Genomic DNA, 14,159 nt, shown 5'->3' with positions numbered 1-14,159 from the left:
TTTTATTTTACTGTAAAAAATAAAGTGCACTTGACACCGTAACATACAACGCTCCTTTTCCAGAAGCAAATTCAACATCTAGAATGATTGTCACAGTCTCAAATTCTTTAAGAGCAACCATCACAATTTGCAAATTCAAAGTAATTAAAACCAAAAAATAAAATTATAAAAATAAAGAACATATGGTCGTTTTAGTCTTTTCCTCATATGACAAGTGGAGTGCTGACAAAGGGATATGAAGAAATACAGAAAAACCATGGGAGGGGGGGGGGTCAATTCTTCACATAAAAAACCCCTTGCAGCAGCCTTTGGGATATATACATACGAAAAATAGTGATGACACAGGAATTCGAAAAAGTACAAAACTACTTGGAATATGATGAAGGAAGTAGAAAGGCCCAAGCAAGAAGATTACTAATAGAGTAATCATAGTCATAGAAATCACCAGTGGTCAATCATCCACGTATAAGACTTAGGGCTCATGCACACGAACGTATTTTCTTTTTGCTTACATTCCATTTTTTTTTGGGGCGGACTGTAGGTGGAACCCATTCACTTCAGTATGCATTCCCTTTGTCCGCATGGCCGTCCCACAAAAAAAGTAGTGCATGTCCTATTGTCCGCAAATCATGGTTCGAGGCCCCATTCAAGTCAATGGGTCCGCAAAAAATACGGAACGTACACGGAACACATCCGTATATCATCCCTATTTTGCGGATCCATACTGTAGAAATGCTATGCTCAGCCCATATTGCTCATGTGTTTGGCGATTAATAAATTACTGTTTCCGATCCGAACAAAAAAAATAATCAGATACAGAACGGATCCGTGAAAAACGTACTGCAAAACAACGGTCGTGTGCATGAGCCCTTAGGCTACATTCACACGACAGTATGCGTTTTACTGTCCGCAAATTGCGGATCCATTGTAACAATGCCTATCCTGGTCTGCAAAACGGACATGTTCTATTTTATTTATTTTTTTGCAGGACTACGTAACGGCCATACGGATAGCACACGCTGTGCTGTCTGCATTTTTATTAATTGAAATTAATGGGTCTGCTTCCTATCCGCAAAAAAAAAACGGAACAGACACGGAAACAAAATACATTCGTGTGAATGTAGCCTTAAATAAGTATTCCAGTTATATTAAGCTATCCCCTGTCCAGAGGGGCCCCTGTAGAGTACCCCAAAATGAACAGAGCGGTTGGACGCGCATTCAGACCAGCAGCGCTGTTCATGTCAGGGTAATCCATGGTGGCTGCCTGGATAAAGACTTTGTGGGTTGGTGGGATGGACGCAGCCTCTAGGCTCAATAGTCATTTGTTTGTGCCATTTACACCATATTGCCTTTTCCATAAAAACTTCTCTTCTCCGCATACAAATCATTTCACGTTACTGTCCTTACAGGGCTCAGTCCATTATAGTAAAACTTCCCTGTGGGTCAACATTTAGAAGGAGATTCTTCTGGCCCAATTGAGTCAATATGTTGGGTCAGTGGAAGGTAGTTTGTAGATTGTGGGTAACCCCTCCTGGCATCAATGTAAGATGCTGGTGCCATTAATATGGCATGCTCCCCTGGCACAGCATAGTTAATGAATGGTGGCTGTAAGAAGGGAGCAGCAGATGGGCCAGCGTGTATAAACTGCGCATTTGGTGGACAGCCCATGACCGGATAGCCTTGTGGCATGTTCATATACAAATTGATATTTTCCGCTCCCAGAGCACAGAGATTTTGTGGCCGAGCACCAAGGGATCCACGAGGGGCACAGTTTGAGCTGGAACTGGAGTGCCTCGAGACATCAGTAGATGTTTCTGTATCCAAGAGTCGGCTTTGTGGAGCAGGTCCATTCATCTGGGTTTCTTCCTCAGGTCTAAGACATCTGCAGCAGCAGACTCCTACAAGAGCACCCACTATGACAAAGCTCACAAATACCGTGCCAACTAGGAGAAAAGGTAGGTATGTGGGCACTACAAGAAAAAATAAAAATAGTTGTTAAACTTTACTGTACTTTAAAGCAGATTTACAATATAGAAAATAAAATGTAGCAGTTTATCATGATGGCATTGGCCTGCATAAGCTGGTGAATACAAGCGCCAATGGATATTTTATCATCCATTGGCGCTCGCACGGACCGAACATCGGGCAGTGTATCACATCCCTTAAGCTATGGACAAGTTAAATGTGTACATTGGGAGGATTCCCAGCAAACAGTGTGACCACAGCTTCAGGCCTCATGCACACGACCGTATGTATTTTGCAATTCACAAAAAATACGTATGATATCTGTGTGCACTCCGTATTGCGGATCCACAAATGCGGTCCGCAATACGGCAACGGGTATCACACGTTCGTGTGAACGAGCCCTAACTTCCTTTTTTTTTTGGCGGACCGTATATGGAACCATTCATTTCAATGGGTCCGCATAAAAACGGAACGGACGCGGAAAGATAATACGTTTGTGTACATGAGTTCTTAAAGGGGTATGCCCCATTGTCTGATATGTGAGGTTCCTAGCGGTGGGACCCACACCGGTCTCCTAAATGGAGCGCTGAAAGTGGTAAAGTGGCGTTTTCAACATGCTGCATATTTTAAACTCCGCACAACAGGTTAATTTAATATTGCACTAAATACTTTGTTGCAGAAAATTCTGAGACTGAAAATCAGTTCCTGTCATCTGAAAAGGGTTGTTTTGGCAGGAAGCACGTGGATTTCTGCAAGTCCCTATTCAGATGATTTTCAGTCTCAGAATTTTCTGCAATAAAATCTGCCGCGTGTGAAGGCGTCCGAAAAATGTCTTCTAATCGACTGTAGCAGAATTTGGTGTCATACACATGAAGACCATAACGTGTCAGACATAACACCAATAAGTGTTGTATAAGCTGGGCACACACAGGTCAATATGGCACCAATCTGGGCAAGATATTTACTATAAAAAAAAAAAAAATTATTTTCAAATCCTTTCCTACCCCTTCTAACAATATCACAAAGCTGCACAGAAAACTCTGATAAACAGGAAAGTGTATTAGTGACAACTGAAATAACTGTTCATTTTAGGGCTCATGCACATGAATTTATTTGTCTATTTTCGTGCCCTTTTTTGTGGATCCATTCACTTCAACGGGTCTGCATAAAAAAAAAAACGGAATATACTCCTCAAAATAAATAATGTCCTATTATTGTCCGTATTACAGACAAGGATAGGACAGTTGTATTATGGGCTGGACATTCCGCAAAATGCAGTATGCACCCGGCCAGGGTCCGCGTTTTTCAGATACGCAGTTTGCAGACTGCAAAACATGTAACGGTTGGGTGCATTAGCCCTTAGTAACAAAAACTCCACCTGCAATGCCATGGTATACAAAGAGTAGGGTTTTACCTGCATCCGGCATCTCTACAGCGGGCACTCCATCCCGGAGTAGGTCTTCCTGCTCCTCACTAGGGCACTGACCCTGGTCCAGCCTGGCCTCACTGGCAGTGCAGCAGTACCTTAGATTACAAGATCCACAGCAGTAGGTAGCTTCCACATGGTCATATCGTTCAGGGCACTGAAACCCTGAGTGCCAACTTCCATAGTTGTCCGTCCATCCATGGCAATACTCTCCAAACTGTGCCATAGAACTACTAACGTGCAGCAGCAGCACCAGGACCAACAGAGGACACATGGTGCCAGATGAGGAGGGAGGCTAATTGCTGAGTGCTGCTGTAGGGGGTAGATGAGTTTTATCAGCTGCTGTTATAACCCGCCTTCCCTATGAGGGAGTGTCAGTCACCTCAGCCCCAGACACTCCACCCCAACCCCCCCAGGGCCACTTATCATAAAGACATCAACACCTCTGAGCATCACCCTTTCCAGCTGTAGGCCTGCACAAGCTGCAGAACTTCTCAAGATGGTCCTGTCTATGGTAATCTGCCGTCCAGGAATTTGACAAGTCCAAATGTAATCATATGGAGGACATTAAGGATACATCCACATGGGAAATAATTTGCTGCGGATCTACGGCAAAATCCCAATGAGTTACGTGCGGATATGTCTCAGATTTTGCGACGGCTTTCTCCTTGTGCATGGCAAAGGTTCACCTATAAACGGACAAGCTGCGGCCGTAGGCCTCATTCACATTAAAGTTTTTCACGGATGTGTGCTATCTGTATTTTCCACGGATGGCACACGTACCCATTGATTTTAATGTGTTTGTTCACACATGAGTGGTTTTCCACTGACCATCAAGGAGACCAAACGCTGTCATTGAAGTCTATGGGTCCATGAAAAACGTCTGACACAGCACGGATGGCATCCATGTTCTGTCAGTATTTCATGGGCCATTAGGGCTCATGCACATGAACATATTTTTTGTTCGTGTCAGTTTTTGTTTTTTTTTGCAGCCTGTATGAGACACCATTCACTTCAATGGGACCTCAAAAAACAGAAATGAGTCTGTGTGCATTCCGTGTCCATATGTCTGCATGGCCCGTCTGTAAAATAGAACATGTCCTATCATTGTCCGCATTACGGAAAAGATAGGACTGTTCCATTAGGGGCCAGCTGTTCCGTTCGGCAAAATGCGGAATGCACATGGCCGGTATCTGTATTTTGTGGACCGAAAGACACCAACGGTCCTGTGCATGATCCCTTAGTAAGAGATGCTGTGCAAATCAACTTTCTGTTGAGCAGTGTCCGTGGAATTTGGATGACACGTGGAGGAGAAAAAACAGACACACGGACCAAACAAGTACCGTAAGTTTCCGCACAAGTTACTTGCGGTTTTTCTTACGGACTTTCTGCAGATCTCATTCTTCCATTGAAAAGGGGGCAAAATCTGCACATCAGTTCCATTTCTGCACCTAAGAAATAAAGCAATATGTGCATGAGATTTGTCTAATTTCATTCACATTGCTGGTGCTGCACTATGGAGCAGTTTGTTCTCCGCACACAATCCTCACCGTGTGCAGCCACCCTTAGGCCACTTGCACATGGGCGTGGGTGAATGGACTTAACATCTGCACGAATCTGCGTTTCTGCAGCATATCCGCACACAAATCCGCAATGTCTGATTGCAGATTTTGGTGTGGATTTGAAGTGGTTTTGTCGCAGATCTCACCCTTCCACTGAAATCCGCAGCTAAAACCACAAACCTAATTGACATGCTATTTGTTTTGAAATCCGCAATTTAGGTCAATTTCCGCATGAAAAAAAATCTGCAAAGTGTACAAGAGATTAGTGTAATCTCATCCACTTTGCTGGTACCGTACGACGCTGCGATTTTCCATGTATTCAGCAACGTGTCCAAGTGGCCTTATGGTTTTATTAGTACGTAGAAAATTTAGACGCAGAATGCAAATCAAAATTCTGCTAATTTTTCACAGGTTTTTATGCTGTTTTTGGTGCAGATTTTAATACAGATTTAATGAGAATTTCCACGCAGAATCCGCATGAAGGATGAACTTGCAACCAATGCACAAAAAGAAAAAAACACTCAATATGAACTTCAGCATGGGTTTTCCACTAAAAAACAATGGAAGCTGAATTGAGGGCAAGTTCTTTATGGACATTGGTGTGGGAAAATACGCCAAAATCCTCATGGAAAATCCATTATGCGAATATGGCCTTAATATCTGCACCACAAGTCAATTTATGGAGCAAATTTTTTGTTCAGCACTGTATGGATTAGATTTGCCAAAGGCCTCATGCACACGACGGTTGTGTGTTTTGCGGTCCGCAAACCGCGGATCCGCAAAACACGGATGGCGTCCGTGTGTGTTCCGCAATTTTCAGAATGGCACGGACAGCCTTTAATATAACTGCCTATTCTTGTCCGCAAAGCGCGGACAAGAATAGGACCGGTTATATTTTTTTTGCGGACCACGGAACGGAGCAACGGATGCGGACAGCACACGGAGTGCTGTCCGCATCTTTTGCGGCCCCACTAAAGTGAATGGGTCCGCATCCGAGCCGCCAAAACTGCACAACGGCCATGTGCATGAGGCCAAAATCGTATTCGCTTAGTTGGCACTGTAGTACACTGGGAATCTATAGTACATCCATCCTGCGCAGACGTACCGCAAGGCTAAATGTACAGATTGCAGATTTTTTTCAGATTGCGCACTGCAAATATACAGCAAAGTACAGTAAAATAGAAATCTACATAACTTTTACATGATGCACATTTTTGACACCCAGATTTGCCTTTGCGGATCATCCTTTCAAATCTGTAGCATGCCTATTATCTCCAGAATTGTTCCCGGATTATTCCCGGATTTCTTCAACAGAGTTTCAATCCACAGTTTGACAAGTGTGTTGCAAATCTATTTGTGGATTTGGAGCAGATTTCCTGCAGACTTCATCCTCAAGTCTGCAACGTGTGAACTTGCCCTGATTCCTTCCTTGTAAATCTAGGCACTAATGATAATTAGTTTAACTCCTCAGTCCTGCAGTAACTTTACCAGCTTCATCACCGCACTAAATCAATTACCTTGTCTCCAGATAACCGCATCATGAGTGCACGCTCCATAGCTCCACCTATTGTCTGGCACTTGCACTACACATGGCTGACACCTCCAATGGTCAATATCATGTAAAACCACATTATATTAAAAGAGGGATCCCATCAGCGGATCTCTGCGGACTGTCTGCTCTATAGAAGTAGGTGCTTATTTATTCACAGGTCTAGGGAACTATATTGTACTACATCAGTACTATGGACAAATACCGCTGTTGTGAATATTGGACACTGATCTTTTTAATTTATTCTACCCTTTCAGAACCGGAGGTTTTGTTGTTGTTTTTTTGCCTTTTTGTTTTGCTGCCTTCCCAGAGCCATAACTTTTTTTTATTTGTCTGTTCACATAGCCATATACAGGCTTGATTTCTGCGGGACAAGTTGTTCTTTAAAACGCCACCATTTAATATTGCATATGATGTAGTAAAAAGCGGGAAAAACATTTCAAATGGGGTGAAATTGCAAGAAAGAAAAAGCAATTCCACCACAGTTTTACAGGTTTTTTATTTACGACGTTCGATGTACCTTAAAACTGACCAGTTACTTTTGTTCTACGGGTCAGTACAAATATGGCGATAGCTTATATGTATAGTTTTTCTTGCATTTTGATAGTGATAAAAAAATTAAAAAGTGGGAAAAAATCTGTTTTATTTTTTTGTCGCCATATTTTGACCCCTATAGCTTTTTTGTAGCTATGTGTACGGAGCTGTATGGGGGCACATTTTTGGCGGGGTGATCTGAACTTTTAATTGATACTATTCTGGGTGTGTATGACTTTTTGATCACTTTTTATTAAAACTTTTTGTAGAAAATGAAGCGACCAAAAACGGCAAATCGGCCATCCGTTTTGCTGTTTGCCATATGGGGAATATATTTTTATACTATAGGCGTTTTTGCACATCGCGACACCCATGATGTGCATTTTTAAAAATTTTGAATTGAATTTTATTTTAAAAACCTTTTTTTTTTTTTTTTTACGCTTTTTTTTTTATAGTTCCCATAGGGAATCATTAGATTGTTATTCTCATAGACTCCAAAGCACTAGCATTGGAGTCTATGAGAAAATGTATTGTTTCCTAAGGAGCACTATTACAGGCAAGGGCTCCATAGGAAATACTATGCAGGAGCCTCCTGTCATTAACAAAGACAGAGGCTGCTGCACACACGCTCCGGCTCCTCCGATCGCCACATGGGGGAGCCGGAGCATCACCGGAAGCGTGCGCTTCTGGTGTTTTATGCACTCAGATGCCGTGGTCGGCATTGACCACGGCATCTGAGGGGTTAAATGTCCGTGATCGGCATTACTGCCGGTTGCGGATATGAGCCGCAGGTGACTGCTATAAGAAGCAGATGGCCATCAGCGGCTATGGTGCCCGCAGCTCTCAGGAGCGGGCGCCATCTTTAAAGACCCAACCAGCGCCGTACATGTACAGCGCTGGTCGTTAAGGGGTTAATATAGGGCTAATAGCACTGACCTCTCCTCAGGATAGGTCATCAATAACAGATTGGTGGCGTCCAATTACTGACACCTCCACCAACCTTATCGTACCTGCATCTGCCAATGCCTGAACTAACAATAAGAATGAAGCCAAAAGCACAGCTCATTCTTCAAGCGAATAAGGGTAGATTCACATCACCGTTTCATGTTCTTCTGATCCATCAGAAGTACAGAAAAAAAAAAAACGAATCCTTTATTTTGAGGATCTGTTATGCTCAGTTTGCATCCATTTTAGCCATTTCTGTCTGAGATCCATTATTTTAGCCGGGAGAAAAAGTTCTCTATGGAGGATCTATTTAAAATAACGGATCTCAGATGGAAATGGCTGAAATAGATGCAAGATGAGAATAAAGAATGCTCAAAATAAAGGATCTTTTTTTTGATCAGATGATGTGAATCTACCCTAAGAGGAAATCTACAGTAACTGAGCACATGGCCACTACACATTGAATGGAGCTGTACTTCCAGCTCAGTCCTTAAAGGCCCTTTACAGGGGCCGAGAATCGCACAGAATATCACTAACGAGCGTTCATAGTAGTGAAACGCTTGTTTATCGGGTAATCCGATCATTTTTGCGCATGCAGAAATGATTGCTCTGGTGTAAACACAATCTCCTGAGTCAGTATGGCATTAGCGATCGCCCCTCCCCATACATGTAAATGCAGGGGTCTCTTCCACCAACGATCAGCAGATTGTCGGGAAGGAAAGCGTTCCATTTAAAGGGACCTTAAGTGGTAGTTCTGGTGATGCCAGCTGCAGGTAATGGATGATAGTGGCGGTGCCAGATGTCAGACCCACACTGATGTGACCAGGGGCGTAGCTAAAGGCTCATGGGCCCTGGTCTAAAGGTTCAGCTTGCCCCCCCCCCCCCCCCCCTTCCCTCAGTGTTTTGTGGCTAGGGAAGCACATAGCCTTCATGCTGCCTGCGGCAAAAATGTAAACAGTAAACCACCCCCCCAAGCCAAATTCTTGACCCAAGCCCTTCCCTCCAGCCAGAGCTATAACTTGACCAGCATGCACTTTCTATAATACTGGTGTCTTCTTATGGGGCGCAAGGGTCTTTGGGCCCCCTCAGGCTCCTGGGCCCGGTAGCGACTGCTACCTCTGCACCCCCTATAGCTACGCCCCTGGATGTGACATTGATGACCTCTCTTGAGGATAGGTCAGCAATTTAGTTGAATAAAAAACACCTTTTTTTAATAACCTTATGGCCTCTTTCACACTAGTATACAAAAATCCGTCAGTATTCTGGCTCTGGATTATGCACTGATTCCTGATTGCTTCAGGATTTCATCAGGATTTACATGCATATTCTTTCCTCCCTGCATTTTTTAAAGGCACTCCCATAGACTGTAATGTGCGTATTTGGAAACAAATATTCTGAAAACTCGGACATACTGAGGATTTAAAATACTGACGGAAATTATACGCCCATGTGAATAGCTCTATTCTAACATTAGCAACAAATAGGCAGATGAGGTCGGCGATGAGGAGTGAATTAATTTACAGTGGGCAGTGCTGGGCTCAAGGAGAAGGGGTGCGACTGGGCTCCAACGGACAGAGGGACAGCCCCTTGGGCTCCTTATTTAGGTAATTTGCTTATTAATAAAAGCGATTTTATAGACAAATTACAAGACACAGCGCAGTAATACTAGTATATTGTAATATAAATCGTCAAGACTGATGTGGTGATGTTAACAGCTCAGTAAGTGAAATCCTGGTGACAGAATCCCTTTAATGAAAGCAACATATCTCAACAAAGTTGGTACAGAGATGATAAAAGGCTGAAATTGTAAGTGGTACTAATAAAAAAGGAGCAGCAATTTGGTACTAAGTCATATGACTGGTTATAAAAAGCACTTGTTAGAGAGACAGAGTCTCAACGTTAAAATTGCAAAGACTTTGAATATCCCACCATCTATCATCAAAAAATTCTGAGAACATGGAGAAATCCATGGGTGCAAAGAACAAGGCTGGCGGTCAGTATTGGATGCTCATGATCTACGGGCCCTCAGGCGGCACTGCATTAAAAGCAGGCATGATTCTGTGCTGGAAATGACTGCATGGGCTCAGGAACACTTCCAGAAATCATTGTCTGTGAACACGGTTCACTATCAGTGTTGAGCGAACTTGTGTTTTAAGTTTGGAGTCTAAAGTTCGGGTTCAGGTTATCGAAGAATCGCGTTATGGATTCCGCTACCACGGACCATAACTTATGGTCCGTGGTAGCGGAATCCATAACGCGATTCTTCGATAACCTGAACCCGAACTTTAGACGCCGAATTTAAAACACAAGTTCGCTCAACACTATTCACTATGCAATCCACAAATGCAAGTTAAGGCTGTCTCATGTAAAAAAAAAAAATAAGCCATATGTCAACTATGATCCAGAAACAACGCCATATTCTCTGGGCCAAAGCCCATTCAAAATAGACTGAGGCAAAATGGAAAACCTCTGTGGTCAGATCAATCAATATTAGAATTTTTTTAAAACCATGAGACCAGGAACCACCCAGCTTACACACAGTTCAATGCCTGCATCGCTGATAGTATAGGATTGTATTAATGACTAAGGCGCGTTCAGCTTACACATCTGGAAAGACACTATCAATGCTGAACAGCGTATAAAGGGTTTAGAAGAACATATGCTCCTATCCAGACAATGTCTCTTTCAGGGAAGGCCTTGAGTATTTCAGCAACAATGCTAAACCACATAATTCACAGAAGAAAGCTCCCGGTGCTGAACTCGCCTGCCTACAGTCCGGACCTTTCACCAATAGGAAATATTTGGCGCATCATGAAATGAAAAATCCGTCAAAGAAGACCAAGGACTGTTGAGCAGTGAAAATCCTACATCAGACAAGTATGTGACAACATTCCTCTCCCAAATCTCCAGTAATTGGTCCCCTCACTTCCCAAACGTTTACAGATTGTAATTAAAAGAAGGGATCCTACAGAACAGTTGACATGGTGTCCCAACTTTTTTGAGATATGTTGCTGCCATCAAGTTCTAAATGAGTTATTTTTTCCATGAAATGGTAAAATGTCACTTTCTAAATCTGATCATTTGTTCTATGACCTATTGTGAATAAAACATGGGTCTACGCGATTTGCAAATCATTTTATTCTATTTTTATTTACATTCATTTACATTTTATATAGCGTCCCAACTTTTCTGGAATTGGGGTTATAATATATTAAGTAATATCATATTTTTGGATATGATACAGGAAAAAGATAAAAAAGAAGATGACGCTATTATATTACAAACGGATTTATATAAATTGGAGTCTTGTGGAAGTAAGGGCTGTATTACACCAACAGATTATCAATTACCTACCGTATTTTTCGCCCTATTAGACGCACTGGCCCATAAGACACACCTAGGTTTAAGAAGGGGACAATAGGAAAATAGGGAAAAAAAATTTGAACCAAAAGGTGTGCTTTTGGTGGGTATTGAACTAATGGTGATCTGTGGATGACACTGTTATGGGGGATCTGTGGATGACACTGTTATGGGGAATCTGTGGATGGCACTGTTGTGGGGGGATCTATGGATGGCACTGTTATGGGGGATCTATGGATGGCACTGTTATGGGGGATCTATGGATGGCACTGTTATGGGGGATCTGTGGATGGCACTATTATGGGGGATCTGTGGATGGCACTGTTATGGGGGGATCTGTGGATGACACTGTAATGGGGGGATCTGTGGATGACACTGTTATGGGGGGGATCTATGGATGACACTGTTATGGGGGATCTGTGGATGACACTGTTATGGGGAATCTGTGGATGGCACTGTTATGGGGGGATCTATGGATGGCACTGTTATGGGGATCTATGGATGGCACTGTTATGGGGGATCTGTGGATGGCACTGTAATGGGGGAATCTGTGGATGGCACTATTATGTGGGGATCTGTGGATGGCACTATTATGGGGGATCTGTGGATGACACTGTTATGGGGGGATCTATGGATGACACTGCTATGGGGGATCTGTGGATGACACATAGCACCTTTGCTATATACAGTGGATATAAAAAGTCTACACACCCCTGTTAAAATATCATGTTTCTGTGCTGTAAAAAAATAAGACAAAGATAAATCATTTCAGAACTTTTTCCACCTTTAATGTGACCTATAAACTGTACCACTCAATTGAAAAACAAACTGAAATCTTTTAGGTGGAGGGAAGAAAACTAAAAAAAAAACTAAAATAATGTGGTTGCATAACTATAACTGGGGATGTAGTTGTGTTCAGAATTAAGCAATCACATTCAAAATCATGTTAAATAGGAGTCAGCATACACCTGCCATCATTTAAAGTGCCTCTGATTAACCCCAAATAAAGTTCAGCTGCTCTAGTTGGTCTTTCCTGAAATTTTCTTAGTCGCATCCCACAGCAAAAGCCATGGTCCACAGAGATCTTCCAAAGCATCAGAGGGATCTCATTGTTAAAAGGTATCAGTCAGGAGAAGGGGACAAAATAATCTCCAAGGCATTAGATATACCATGGAACACAGTGAAGACAGTCATCATCAAGTGGAGAAAATATGGCACAACAGTGACCTTACCAAGAACTGGACGTCCCTCCAAGATTGATGAAAAGACGAGAAGAAAACTGATCTGGGAGGCTACCAAGAGGCCTACAGCAACATTAAAAGAGCTGCAGGAATATCTGGCAAGTACTGGCTGTGTGGTACATGTGACAACAATCTCCCGTATTCTTCATATGTCTGGGCTATGGGGTAGAGTGGCAAGACGAAAGCTTTTTCTTACGAAGAAAAACAACCAAGCCAGGCTACATTTTGCAAAAACACATCTGAAGTCTCCCAAAAGCATGTGGGAAAAGGTGTTATGGTCTGATGAAACCATGGTTGAACTTTTTGGCCATAATTCCAAAAGATAAGTTTGGCGCAAAAACAACACTGCACATCACCAAAAGAACACCATACCCACAGTGAAGCATGGTGGTGGCAGCATCATGCCAAGGGGCTGTCTTTCTTCAGCTGGAACTGGGGCCTTAGTTAAGCTAGAGGGAATTTTTAACAGTTCCAAATACCAGTCAATATTGGCACAAAACCTTCAGGCTTCTGCTAGAAAGCTGAACATGAAGAGGAACTTCATCTTTCAGCATGACAACGACCCAAAGCATACATCCAAATCAACAAAGGAATGGCTTCACCAGAAGGAGATGAAAGTTTTGGAATGGCCCAGCCAGTGCCCAAACCTGAATCCGATTGAAAATCTGTGGGGTGATCTGAAGAGGGCTGTGCACAGAGATGCCCTCACAATCTTACAGATTTGGAGTGTTTTTGCAAAGAGTGCTGTAATAAAATCACAAGGTGCTTCAACAAAATATTAGTTTAAGGGTGTGCACACTTATGCAACCATATATTTTTTTAAAATATTTTTTCTTCCCTCTACCTAAAAGATTTCAGTTTGTTTTTCAATTGAGTTGTACAGTTTATAGGTCACATTAAAGGTGGAAAAAGTTCTGAAATGATTTATCTTTGTCTCATTTTTTTTACATCACAGAAACCTGACATTTTAACAGGGGTGTGTACACTTTTTATATCCACTGTATGTGTCATCCACAGATTTCCCCCCCACCCCATAAGTGTCACCCACAGATCCACCCCCCCCCCCCCCCATAAGTGTCTCTGTGTAAAATAGGGAATGACCCCCAATACAGGGGGTGGGGGCCGGCATCTGGTGTTGTAATGGCAGCGGGGCCCAGTACATTCACTGTATTCTATTACACCGGGCCCCGCTCACTGTAGTATTAATAGGTAACGTGTAGGCATGGGCGCTGTTTTAAACTATAGCAATACTCTGCAGCATAGAGAAATCCATGTAGTACGGTACTCACTTGAAACTCCTGTAGGCAGGCCGGGCGGGTGGCGGCAGCGTAACGTAATTCACTACATCATGCACCTGCTCCGCCTGCTTCATTCATAAAGTGATAGAATACAGTGACTGCACTGGGCCCCGCTGCCATTACAACACCAGATGCCTGCCCCCACCCCTCCTCCCTCCCCGCTGATACACCGCCGGCAGCGCTGTGCAGCATCGCAGTCGGCGATGTATCAGTGTAAATGGCAGTATTCGCCCCATAAGACGCACTGCCATTTTCCCCCCACTTTTTGGGGGGGAGTGC

The 14,159-nt window shown here is 43.0% G+C and overlaps 1 protein-coding gene across 1 annotated transcript; it reads right to left on the bottom strand.

The window, feature by feature from the left end:
• Positions 1 to 1,443: 1,443 nt before the first annotated feature.
• On the bottom strand, positions 1,444 to 3,665 carry LOC120978080 (protein shisa-1-like). The gene is made up of 2 exons (XM_040406315.1): positions 3,380 to 3,665; positions 1,444 to 1,970 (listed from the first exon to the last, which is right to left on the bottom strand). Exons 1-2 carry the CDS (start codon positions 3,663 to 3,665, stop codon positions 1,444 to 1,446), a joined length of 813 nt encoding a protein of 270 aa, XP_040262249.1.
• Positions 3,666 to 14,159: the final 10,494 nt, after the last annotated feature.

The sequence above is a fragment of the Bufo bufo genome, chromosome 8, assembly GCF_905171765.1.
Source record: "Bufo bufo chromosome 8, aBufBuf1.1, whole genome shotgun sequence".
Classification (NCBI taxonomy): domain Eukaryota; kingdom Metazoa; phylum Chordata; class Amphibia; order Anura; family Bufonidae; genus Bufo; species Bufo bufo.
Note: the sequence above shows the minus strand (reverse complement) of the source record. Positions and strands in the feature narration are given on the sequence as shown.

Excerpts from the sequence above, each read along its gene's own strand:
- LOC120978080 (XM_040406315.1), bottom strand. The coding sequence starts at position 3,665 with ATGTGTCCTCTGTTGGTCCTGGTGCTGCTGCTGCACGTTAGTAGTTCT. Across the intron at positions 1,971-3,379 it reads TGTAGAGATGCCGGATGCAG|TGCCCACATACCTACCTTTT; the intron begins GTAAAACCCTAC and ends TTTTTCTTGTAG.